Source organism: Apteryx rowi, unplaced genomic scaffold (genome assembly GCF_003343035.1).
Source record: "Apteryx rowi isolate R43461 unplaced genomic scaffold, aptRow1 scaffold_24, whole genome shotgun sequence".
Taxonomy (NCBI): Eukaryota; Metazoa; Chordata; class Aves; order Apterygiformes; family Apterygidae; genus Apteryx; species Apteryx rowi.
Genome location: NW_020448752.1, coordinates 2,627,662 through 2,639,845, shown reverse-complemented (window position 1 = coordinate 2,639,845; position 12,184 = coordinate 2,627,662). Strand labels below are relative to the sequence as shown.

General features: G+C 41.9%; 1 protein-coding gene across 1 annotated transcript; it reads left to right on the top strand.

Moving 5' to 3' along the window:
• The first annotated feature begins 5,237 nt into the window (after positions 1-5,237).
• TENT5D (terminal nucleotidyltransferase 5D) lies at positions 5,238-11,177 on the top strand. Its single transcript, XM_026066316.1, has 2 exons — positions 5,238-5,329; positions 9,910-11,177. The coding sequence occupies exon 2, from the start codon at positions 9,929-9,931 to the stop codon at positions 11,102-11,104; it is 1,176 nt and encodes a 391-aa protein (XP_025922101.1). The 5' UTR covers positions 5,238-5,329; positions 9,910-9,928; the 3' UTR covers positions 11,105-11,177.
• Positions 11,178-12,184: the final 1,007 nt, after the last annotated feature.

Sequence of the window (12,184 nt, the reverse complement as noted above, 5' to 3'; positions counted from 1 at the left end):
GTAGAGGGGAGAACAGCAGAGCCTGGATTGTATCTTCTCATTTATATCTTCTTCTTGCATTCCCACAGCTTAACTTCAGGAGAACAGTAATGATTCTTCCAATTTGCTCTTGCTGCAGACCTTTGACCTCACGGTGGTGTTGCTTGTACACCATCCCTGCTCAGCTCTGCAGTAAAGGCATGACTTTACAGCAAATTTAGTTCTGTTGCCTCATTAGGCATCAGCTATGCAGCATTATATTAAGGATTATCTGGTCTATAATTGTGATTCAGCTGCCAGAAAGAGAGAATGTCTAATGTCTGCCCCTGTGAGCAGAGGCCTGGGCTTAGATTCCTGGCCTGGAGAGCGCGTGAACAGCTCCTGTTGGAGTTCAGAAGCATCTAGTGACACGGTAGGCTCACATAACTTATGAAACCACTGTAAATTGGGGAGAGTCAAGTGGATCGAATTCTCTGAATCATCACATCGAAGTCGCATTGAAGTCGAGTTGTTTTGCAGAGTAAATTAAGCAGTAAATTATTTGGGCTGGCAGTGGAAATTCCTCCACTAATTAATATTGCTTGAAGGAATGAAATTCTACCCTTATTTGCAAAATACTCTGAATCCAGATTAGTTTCACTGCCTTCTCAGTTCCCAGATGTGATTATCAGGCTCTGTCCTCAGCTATAGCTGGGGGACTCCTGCGTACGAGCGAGCCCCCATCGCCCCCGGGACGGCTTTGGCGCTGTGGGTCATCAGGGCTTAGCCGTAGCAAGGGCTCAAAATATTGACAGTAGCTTGTTTTCTGCTCTGCCTCCTTCATGCCTGTTGAGTCCCACTTTGCTCTGTGCCTCACCCTGAGATTACTGACACTATTTGTAAAACTGCCATTAGCTTCATAGGCATCTGCATATGGGGATAGGATTTGTCGTATGGAGGTCAGTGATACATATATATATCGTATACATAACTCCCACTGGTTTTAATGACACAGGATCAAGCCCAAGGAGCAGTTACAAGATTTGTAGGCAAACGACAAGAAAAACGTGGTTGTCACACTGTAGGTCCCGTGAACTGAGGGGTGGTTCTGTGGGACTGTGCAGAGTAGGAGCGAGCTCAGAATTTATCTTTTCAAAGTGGAATGCCCAGTCATGCACATCCTGGGCCAAACCGGCTCCCGTTTGCACCAGGGCAGTTCCTCTGGCTTCCAGAAAATGGCTGCGGTGTGAGAACAGAATTTGCGCCATTGGGATTAAAACATAAAAAATATTCTGTTGTAAGCTACGGTCTGGCTTTCTCCCTTCGCCACCATGASCTTTATGCAAAAATACTTATTCCAAGCCCCACTGCAGAATCTCCGATACCATAAAGCGTCAGCAGTTTACCTATAGTCCACAAGCGTGCAACGTTCGATTATAGCATATAAGGAGAGAACATGTTAACGAAAGAATGCTTTTCCTCCATATGACACTACGAACTGGCACAGCAGGTGTCAGTTTATGTCAACATCAGCTGATTTTCTTCTCYGTTACCCTTTTTACTCTCTCTTTGCTTACCCAGCAGGTCCTGCCTTTTTGACATCCAGCGTCGTGTTCAGTGTTTTTTCACGTTTGGTGATAGGAAGTTTGACTCGGTCTGTCTCAAACGTTGATGTCGTCGCCCGCGTGAGGGTCACTATGCATTATTGATAGCGATGGGAAAGTCGTGAATGCACAGAGCTTCGCCGCAGGGCCTTACCCCTTGTCTTTGGTTTATCGGTGTTTTATCTTCTCTCCACAGTCTGGTGATACTGTCGGCAGTGACATTTCATTCTACCCGCACCGCAGAAAAGGAGCAGTACCGTGATCTTGGTGCTGCAGCTATAAKCCTTTTTCTGGTGTAGTCTGATGCAGTTATGCTGTTTTCGCTTCATCACAGAACTCCAGAAAACGTTTCAGTTACCAAAATCTGTTTTCTAGAGGAATCCCAGCTCTTACTGATACAAAATTAAGAATAAACTCTTCTAAAGCAAATGCTTTAAATTAATAAATATTCCATGTTTTTTTTTCCCAATTTTACAATGCATCTCATAAAATTGGGAAAATATCATTAAAAAGAAATCCCACTACTGTATTGTGTAGTCAGAGAATAGCTTTTTCATATGAGAAGTATGAAAATTAATTCATAAAATAGGAGTTATATTTCAACATTATAAATAACATCAATAATAATACAAACAAACAATTGAAGACAAAGTAATCTCTGGACAGGACCCCAGTTTCCCGTGTTATCAGTTATGTGCAAAGCAGTCTGTGGAGGGTGCCGGCCAAACTTTGTCCGGGACGCTAAAGTTTCTTCCAACTCGATTTAAACTAGCAGCGTGCTTTAGTGACTAGGAAGAGCCTTTATCCCGAGGGATCCGACYGCTTAACAGATCCACCTGGAGACCACGCGCCGACTTCAGGCGATGCTTCAGGAGTGAAACAGGATAACYGCTCAGCGGCAAACGCTTCTATAAAGTAGGCAGAAGGGAGCAGGCGCAATGCGGCGAGATCTTTGCGGGCCACAAGTGCATCCGTCTTGCTGGCTCTCCGAGCGCGTGGTGCCTACCGGCGGCGCCCAGCCGCAATCCCTCGGTGCTCAGCACTCATTCAGAAACGCAGCGCCGCGCCGATGGAAGCGCTAAGACAGCTCCCAGCGAGGCGCAGCGTTTTGGCATACGCGCCGTACGGCGGCGGCGGCGGCGGTGGCAAACGCCAGCTCGGTTTGCTGCGTGTGTTGCGCCGGGAGCCTCCCAACCCGCCGCGGCTGCAAAGCCGGCGTGTCCTCCACGGCTCTCCCCCTGCCCGCCACTGCTGCTTCGGGCCAGCCCGCTGCCGCTGTTGCCAGTCGCCGGGACTTCGCCGGTGCTGATGGGGGCCGGAGGYCGGTGAGGGTGTCTGGGGAGAGCCTTGACTCTGCAGCGCCTGCTTTCCCCTGAAACAGCCCCGAATCAGGGCTGTCACGGCCCGCTGCGAAGCTCGTCCCTCTGGCATCGGAGGAGGAGGGAGGATTACGAAGCTGGTTCGTAGATGGAAGAGGAGGATTGCTCCGTTCTTCAGCTTGCCTGCTTTTGCTGCAGTTTAGTCATAATAATGAGAATTTTTGATAAGTGAGTTTCAAATTGAGTCGCTGGTATCTAGAGGGAGTAAATAGATTTTGGCGTGAGTCTGAGGAGTGGAGCAGAGCAGGCGGGGGCTGCAGCGGGAGCCTGGCGGGCCGAGGGGGAAGGCGAGCGTTGCCCGGGGGGGAGCGGGACCCGCACGGAGCCCGGCGGAGCCCGGCGGGTCCAGGGACGGCGTGTCGGGGTGAAACCCGAGGAGCAGAGACGCCTGCGTTGGCTGCCGGACCCCACTGGGCTCATGGTGTCCTTTTGCTCCTTACGCGCAGGAATGCAAGCATAAAAGACTTTGAAACGAGTTTGTCGGTGCGCGCCACCCCAATTCACAATTCAGGAATAGAAAAACAATATCTTTGAGATAAAATGTAAACGTTGATGTAGTAGTTTTTGACTGTTGTTTTTACTTCAGGCCGAAAAATCCTGGAAGCCACGAGTACGGAATAATGAAAGGATACTCTTTTTCCTGTAATGGCYGAGCCAGCAAAAGGCAGCCATTGAGAATAATGTCCCAACAGCCAAAGTACTTCATCAATCTCAGCCRCTGCTTTTATGAACATATTATATAATAATGGGTATTCTTCTAAAAAAATATGAAGGTCTCTCTCTCTCCTTCCCCTAAATATCACAAGGGGAAGCCATTAATTCTACTCCAGTGTTAATCTGTTCTCTCATGATGATGTATCCATTAATGGATATCATATATCCATTAAACCTTCCACCCTCGCACAGAAAGAAATAACAATTATTCATTGTTATAAAGACTAAATGAAAAAATCTGACTTTTTTTTAAAGTGACTGAGTATATATTTGCCTGACTTTTCCTCCAGAAGGCCAGACTCCACATGGCGAGCCTTCTTCATCTAAGCCATCCAGCACCTCTTCTCCTTGCCATTGAAGACATAACTGGCTTCACGTTTTCAGACTAACTGGACCTCAGCTCTTGCCAGACTTAACCCTATGTTCCTGGCTGCAAATATGAGACATCATTGCTCAAACTTGGAGAGCGAGTCAGGGAACACGCATTCATTCAATTAGGAGCCCATGATGAGCTGGAAAGCAAATGAGAGCTGCAGGCAGGCCCTGGCACAGCAGGGCAGAGTGACAGAAAGCCAAGTGCTCGGCTGCTGGTAGCAGTAAAATGGCAGTGACATGAATCTGAATTCTGTAGCATGGTGTAAAAAAGCCACAATATTCTTCATAAAATGAGTAATGCAGTCCCTACATCCTTGGGCTATTATTTCAGGTTTTCCTGCAGCTCATGCATATATTTACGTTCAAGTCATACTTTCAAAGTTATCTTTAATCAGAAGCATATATATTTTTAGTATAAAAGATGAGACCATGGAGCACCGAGCTGCAGCAAGGAGTAAATTTGCAGCTAGACCAAATCATATACTGTACAGCGCCATAGGTATTAGGAACTTTGTAGGAGGGGATGCTGGAATGAGAGTCTTTGAAGAAAAGCCTAGAAAGAGACTACCTAGCTATCAGCACGTCTTTGAAATGAATAGCGGATGCAAAAAAGTGCTTTTATGATAGCACACAAATATTAAAAACAAATACTTACAATTCCTGCATAGCCAGTCAAAGGGCCATTCGGTGCATGGAAATTACAGCAATAGGCTGAATCCTGTGCTTACTGTAAATGAACCAACAASGTAGTTTGCCAAGAAACAAGAACTTCCTGTGATCTGCCCGCATTTTTAGAAAGTACATGAAAACATTTCCCCATTTATAATGTTTAATTTTGCTGAGTTGCTATTGGTTCTAATTCTTTTTTTTGCATGATTCCACTATGTCCCTGCTAATTTGCAAGTCTATATGTAATATTAAATTCTTTAATCCCATAGAGAAAATAGCAAGATGTTAACATCCTTGCAGAGGATTAAGTATGACCTGAAACCCGGAGTCTTTGTAAGCACTGCTGTGCCTTTCCACCGATAGCTTTTACCTTATCATTTGTGACTTAAAAGGCTATTGTTATGACTGCAGGACTGCCAAGTCATAATGCATGATTTATTATGTGCAGCAGGTGACTGGCAGTTAACATGCATCTCAAAAAAGAACTGTTTGTTTTTTTTCTTGCAGCTTTCCCTGGGAGGTTCATGTTTTTATCAGTGACAAGATGACAATTCATATTTTCACCAAAGGATCCAGTGAGTCATCTTATTAACTCCCCTGAAATACATGCTTGGCAATAGAGCTGCCACGGTAAGTCTGTGGGATTTTTCATTCTTCCTGGAAACGTTATTCAGGAATTAGTCCATAGTATAAATTTAGTAGTATAAATAATGATCTTTACGTAAAGCAGTAGCTTCTCCGTGATGACCACAGTCCAAAATAGATCAAATATTGCGTAACACACTGTTTTTTTAATATTATTATTAGAGCAACAGATGTTACAGGACAAGACAGACTATGCCACAACCCATGCTCTTTACTAGGGCATGTTTTTTTGCGCCTGGATACTGTGCATGAAGGAACCTCATGCATTGTGGGAGCTGATACAAAGCCATAATAAATCCGGCCCTGAAAATGTTGCCGTGTGAGTGGGTCCACATGCAGCTAGGAGCGAGTGTACTGTGAGACATGAAGGAAAAATCTGGCATCCAAAAAGAAACAGTCTCCAGGATGACATAACATGGATTATGCATTAGTACTGATTGCCCAAAGTAAGCTCCTTATTTATTTTGTCCCTCCTGAAGACTCCCAGATCATCTCGCCGATATCCTGTAACGTTTCAGTAGAGGTCCAGGCCACTCGGGCCCTTCCCCAGCTTGGCAATAGAGGAGAGCACGGCTGCCCGTGCGCCGGACTGTTCTGCAAATGGAGCTCATTTGGGAGAAGGGGCAATGCAGGCTGCTACATGACTGTGTTGCTTTTCCTCGTGTCTAGCTGGAGAAAGGGTAGGATGCAGTTTTGTTGGTAATGCCTCCGATGCTCTTCTGTTTGCTTGTTTTGCCCTTGAAAGTGATATTTTGTGGCGCAGTCCAAGCAAACTGCTTTCTGCTTAAGCATATTTGCACACCACGCAACCTTATCTCACAGGAGAAGAGCATATGGCCTTGAGTTATTATTTGTTATTTCAGGGTAACTAGATGGTAGCTGTACTGAAAACTTATGGCAACTCATGCGTTATCTCACGATAACAGGATAAATAAACAGTCTCTTCACTGCATGCATTAGCATTAATGGAAGGAAAAGCTCACTGTTAAACTAGTTTAAACATGTCCCCATTTAGGATGCCCCAGATGCTTTGCTTCTTCTACTTCTCTCATGCACATTAAAATTATAACTAGGACTACTTCCACATTTGATATTGTTGTCTTCAAAGCTGCAGCTCTGTCAGCTGCAGTCCTTAAGTCAGTGAGCGTGCAAAATACTTGAAATGCCCGACTTAATAGAGAAATGTGTCTTTCAATTAGAATAAAACTTAAACAAGATGCCACAGAAATCATTAGCAATGCGTTTAATGTGTATGTAGCAAACCAATGCAGAGATGTAAGGGGAGAATGCAATAGTTACTTGGAGCATCTCCGGAGTAAACCCCAAATGGTAGAATGCAAGACTACTAAGGTGGCTGAAAAGACATTTTAGCTGATCTGTAAAAAGTCCCCTAGCAACTGATTTCAGGTGCAGACAAAGGTAAAGACAACTGGAGCATTAAAGTATTCAATATAATTGTTGTAAAACAGACAAATCGGGGAGTAGATAAAAGCAAAGGGAAGAGAATGGAGCTAACACAGCTGCACAAAAACTATTTCAGATGTGTTCTGCTTGAGAATGCCAGCACATTATAAACCCTTTGAAAATACACTGAAGCAGCATTATAGAGTATATAAAAAGAGAATGTTAAACACTTTATGGGTAAAATATGAGCTAAATTTGATGAGAATGTCCTCTAGACTGTAAGTATCTGTTTCTATGAAAGTTGACTGGAACATTAAAGATATCATTAGCCTGGCAGGTTTTCTTGATTCAGATGTAAAGCCAGACCTGCTTTTATTTTTTGGGTGAAGCTGGTGTATGGCAGAATGCTAAGAGTTGGTTGGTTGACTAAATCTTTTGTCATCGTAAAACCAAAATCACATCCTGCAATAAGAGTTTGGACCAAACTCTGCTGAAGAAAATGAAAGCCCCCRATTTCAGTATATCAATAGTGAGAGTGTTTTTTATGACCCCACACTTCCAAAACATTTTTCAGCCACTTCGCCAGCTGAAGGTGACCATGGAAGGGCAAATTAGAACTTGAATAAGGGAAATACTCTTCTAGCCTTATAATAAGAAAGGTATATCACAAAACATGACTAGATCTGATCCATCTTATTCTGTGCTTCTCTAGCCAGTATATTTAAAGACAAACACCCTGAAAAGTATTTTTCCTCATTCCTTTATCTGGCAGGGATCTTAAATCAGGCAGGATTCAGGGTCTTTTATAACTATGTATTACAATAATAAATTCCATAAAACAAGAACTAAGAAAAACCACTAGGAGAGAGTTTCAGTAAGTTACAAATACTGGTTAAGTGGGGAAAAAAAAAAGCTTTTCAATACAGTTTCGAAGGCTATTTGTTCCTTTCACTGTCACGCTGCTAGTGATTGTGCACCCCTCCATTTGTCCATAGACTTCAAAATGGGAAAATATTGAATGTAAAACATATGAAAAGATGTTAGATATCATATAGAAGAAGTTACAAAAACGGAAATCTTTGACAGTGTGCAGCAGGCCAGACCTAAGGAAGGCTGGGGCTGGGCGATGCAGATGGATATCCGCTCTCAGAGTCAGCGTCACGTGCGCAGTTACCCTTAAGGGCACAAAGCTGCTGCTGCTGGCAAAGGGGCAGCGAGATACATCGGCCTCCAGAGATCGTTCTCCATTGACTTGTCACCTAACGTCACCAGTCTCCAAAGTGACCCTGACAGCTTGGTGGGGGACAAGTACCCTGCTTCCTAGGAGTCCTCCAGCGTGTGGGAGTCCGCCTGGGTTGTTCCCTCAACTCACGGCCTCTTTCCTCGTTAACCAAGCCAATCCATGCACCCATTTGTATTTGGCTTCATCTAGCTGCTATGGTCGCTTTCCCTTTGCCCCTTGATCCGCATAGTTTTGCCCAATGCTTTGATTAATTATAGCCCCAATATATCTGCTGATTTATTRTAACTGAGGCCTCCTTGCGTTAATAACAACTCCTGACACCAGTCTGAGCACCTCAGTAAATAAATTTGCCACTGCTTAAGAATAAGAAGAATGCCCAGAAATTGTTCTTTTCACCAACATGTTTAAGGCAAAGAACAAGTCAAAGTTCTTCTAGCAAAGTGCAGGTTATATACTGGATTACAAACTGGAAGCAAATTAAAAAAAAAAAGTTTATCTAGGTCTACTTGTAAATTAATTATGTTCTTGATGACTTCACTGGCTTTTTTCCTAGGACATTTTCCTTACTTGTCAAAGATGAAGGCRTTATTTCAGCACAGGGTTCTTAGGGTCGATCCTGAGACATTTCTCAGCCATTAATGGTGAGGCTCTGAACTCACAAAGCCCTCTGAACAGTTCCAGTTCTGTAACACGGACATTAATGTCAGGAGACAGTAATATTAAAATATGCATCTTTCAACACACCATTGGCATCTAATGCTCAACTATGTTTTTCTTTTTCATAGCTCCTTAAATGCACTTATTTACTTAATTACTGTAATCCCTCCTAATTATATAATTGTATGATTGTATTTAATTATATTCATAATATACATAAATAAAATTTTAAAATTAAAGCATTTAAATTCCCATTACAAAAAAATCATTAAAATAAAGTTTGTGTATGTTCATTTAGGAACATTTAAAAACCAATATTGTGGGGTTTGCAACATTTTTTTCACATTATAAAATTTAAATAAATAATCCATGCTAAGGTCTAACTGCCTGCTAAATATGATACGAAAATAAGATAATTTTAAACTGAGGAGTTCTAAAGCCTGAACTTTATCCCATACCTTTTATAGGCATTTCTTTATAGGCCTTCTTGGGAGATTTTACTGTATCAGTGCAGACTGGAAGTGGTTTTGTTGTCCTCTGCCAACTATAACTTCCAGCATTGGTACACTCCTGTGGGAGACTTAGTTAGCTGGGAGAAAAAGATTTTGTCCTGATAAATAATGTGGAAACAACTTAAGAATCATCAGACATCCAGTTCTTAAGCCATAAAAAGCAATATTAAGGGATGCACGCATGTAGATGAGCCCTACAGGCTAAAGTACATTCCAAGCATATCACTAGATCAATGGTGAGCATGTTGCATCACTCTTGAGTTTTTTAAATAATTTCCTGGTCTTTCAGTAACTCTAGGTATGTAAGTCACTGAAGATAGAAGTAGATTTCCAGGCAGGACAAAAAGAATTTAATTTGCTCATTTTGCTCATTTTAGCTCTTCACTGTGAAATTTATTTGGAGTTTCATTATAACCACCAGGTATTTCATGTTATTAACCTTTGAGTAGTTTTAAATGAAATCTATATAGTTTACTACATTTACTTTGAGTCATGGATTATACAATAACACAATGGTTTCTCAGTAGGATTAAAATCCAACTACATTAAAATTCAATTAAGAACCTGTGACAAGTGCAGTGGTTGACTCAGACAGTTTTAACTTGTATTGTATTTCAGTGTAAAATGAACTGCTTTGTCACTGCACTGAGGAGGTAAGATAAATATTTGTCATAACATAGTAGAATGTCAGGCGCTCTTGTATTTGAGCAAATTCTAACATTTTTCTCTTAATTTTTGTTTCTCCCTAGTTAGCCAACTGACTTCACAATGACTGAGGGCTTAGACCACAGATTCAGTAGTCTCACCTGGGATCAGATTAAAATTCTGGATCAAGTATTAACTGAGATAATACCCATTCATGGAAGAGGAAATTTTCCAACACTGGAAGTAAAACCCAAGGATATCATTCGTGTGGTAAAGGAACAGCTCATCGAAAAGCAAATCAATGTTCGAGATATCCGCCTGAACGGTTCAACAGCTAGTCACATCCTAGTAAAGCAGAATGGAACGAGTTATAAGGACCTCGACATCATTTTTGGTGTTGAACTTCCAAGTGAACTCGAATTCCAGATCGTTAAAGAGGCAGTCCTAAATTGCCTGTTGGACTTTTTGCCAAAATGTGTTAATAAAGAAAAAATCACTGCTCAGACCATGAAAGATGCCTATGTACAGAAGATGGTCAAAGTCTCCACTGACCACGATCGCTGGAGTCTCATCTCACTGTCAAACAACAGTGGCAAGAACGTAGAATTAAAATTTGTTAACTCGCTCAGACGGCAGTTTGAGTTTAGTGTCGACTCCTTCCAAATAATCCTGGACTCCATATTAAGTGTTTACAGAGAAACAGACTGCAAACTGACAGAAGACTCCCACCCCACAGTTATTGCAGAGAGCATGTATGGAGACTTCAATGAAGCAATGGACCACTTAAAGTACAAACTTATTTCCACCAGGAACCCTGAGGAAATCAGAGGAGGCGGCCTTCTGAAGTACAGCAATCTCCTGGTTCGTGACTTTAAGCCAGCAGATGAGGCTGAAATTAAATCTCTGGAACGTTATATGTGTTCCAGGTTCTTCATTGATTTTCCAGATGTTGCTGAGCAGCAGAGGAAAATTGAGTCATATCTGCGCAACCACTTCATTGGGGAAGAAAAAAGCAAGTATGACTACTTGATGACTCTGCACGGAGTTGTAAATGAGAGCACAGTCTGTCTCATGGGACACGAACGAAGACAAACTCTGAATATGATTACAATTCTGGCTTTAAAAGTACTTGGAGAACAAAACATCATCCCAAACGCAGCCAATGTAACATGCTACTATCAGCCTGCTCCGTATATCAGTGACAGAAACTTCAGCAATTATTACATTGCTCATGGACAACCACCTATCATCTACCAGCCATACCCATTTCACATACCGATGCAAAGTGGCATGGTTTAGTAACGCAGTAGCTTCCTCAGCACTTACACCCCTCTCTCTTCCTAGTTCTCTCCGTAATAAAGGCCTCATTAAAACACGTTTTATCATCACTTTTGATTTCAGGACTTATTTTTGTGCAAGTTGCCAATGTTACTTGGTTGGTCAATGTTGAAATCACCATTAAGCAGATCACGAAATAAGTAAGATTGCTATCATTATTCCTGATGTATTTATATCCCTAAATGTATTTGGGCTGTACTTGTCTTTTGGACAAAAAGAGATGGATGTAAATTATTCTGATTTTATAAGATGAAATGCACTAAGTTCTAGGTTCTAAAAAATTCTTAAGCAAAATTTAAATAATGAAAATGAAAAGCCAATAAAATACCTCTCAGTAGAAACGCCTGATTTTAAAAATGATAGTGTTCTGGGTACATTGAACTGGCAGGATCATGCATCAGTTATATCCATTCAGTTCCAGCAAAATTTATTTTCAGCACATTTTGAAAATATGCATTGATTGACTGTCCCTTGGTAGACTGAGCTCTGCTCTGTAGGCTCTTGCCTGATCACTTTTCAACTCCCATTAGAGACTTGAGGTCACAGACCTCGCTGGAGTACTGCTCAGTGCCGCTTAGCAGAAACCATCCCTACCGAGAGCAAACTCAGCATTTTCTGAGTATCCAAAATTTCCACTGATCTGAGTGAGAGATTTGGCTGCTTAAGTAATGCGGTGTTGGACCCCAGGATCTGACTCAGAGATGGTGAAAGTTCTATGAGCTGTAGCTATTCTGATTAAATTTATCCTGAATAACAAGGTAATAGAACGACAAAGGTGGAAATTGAGCACCTAGGGGCTTGCTTTCTATTGTTAATTTGTTATTAATCAGAGATGCTTAAGTGCATAATAAATGGAGTGAGGAAAGAAAAAACACAACAAAGCTGAGGGACGCGTTATATTTAAGTGAATTAAGACAAATTCTTAGCAGGGGCATTTGAAAAAATGTTTTGTACTAGCGATGTCCTGTATATGTTTAGATATCTGCACACATACGCTAGTAGCAAATGAAAAATCTCTCTTATGATCAGGAAGTAAAACAT

Excerpts from the sequence above, each read along its gene's own strand:
- TENT5D (XM_026066316.1), top strand. The coding sequence starts at position 9,929 with ATGACTGAGGGCTTAGACCACAGATTCAGTAGTCTCACCTGGGATCAG.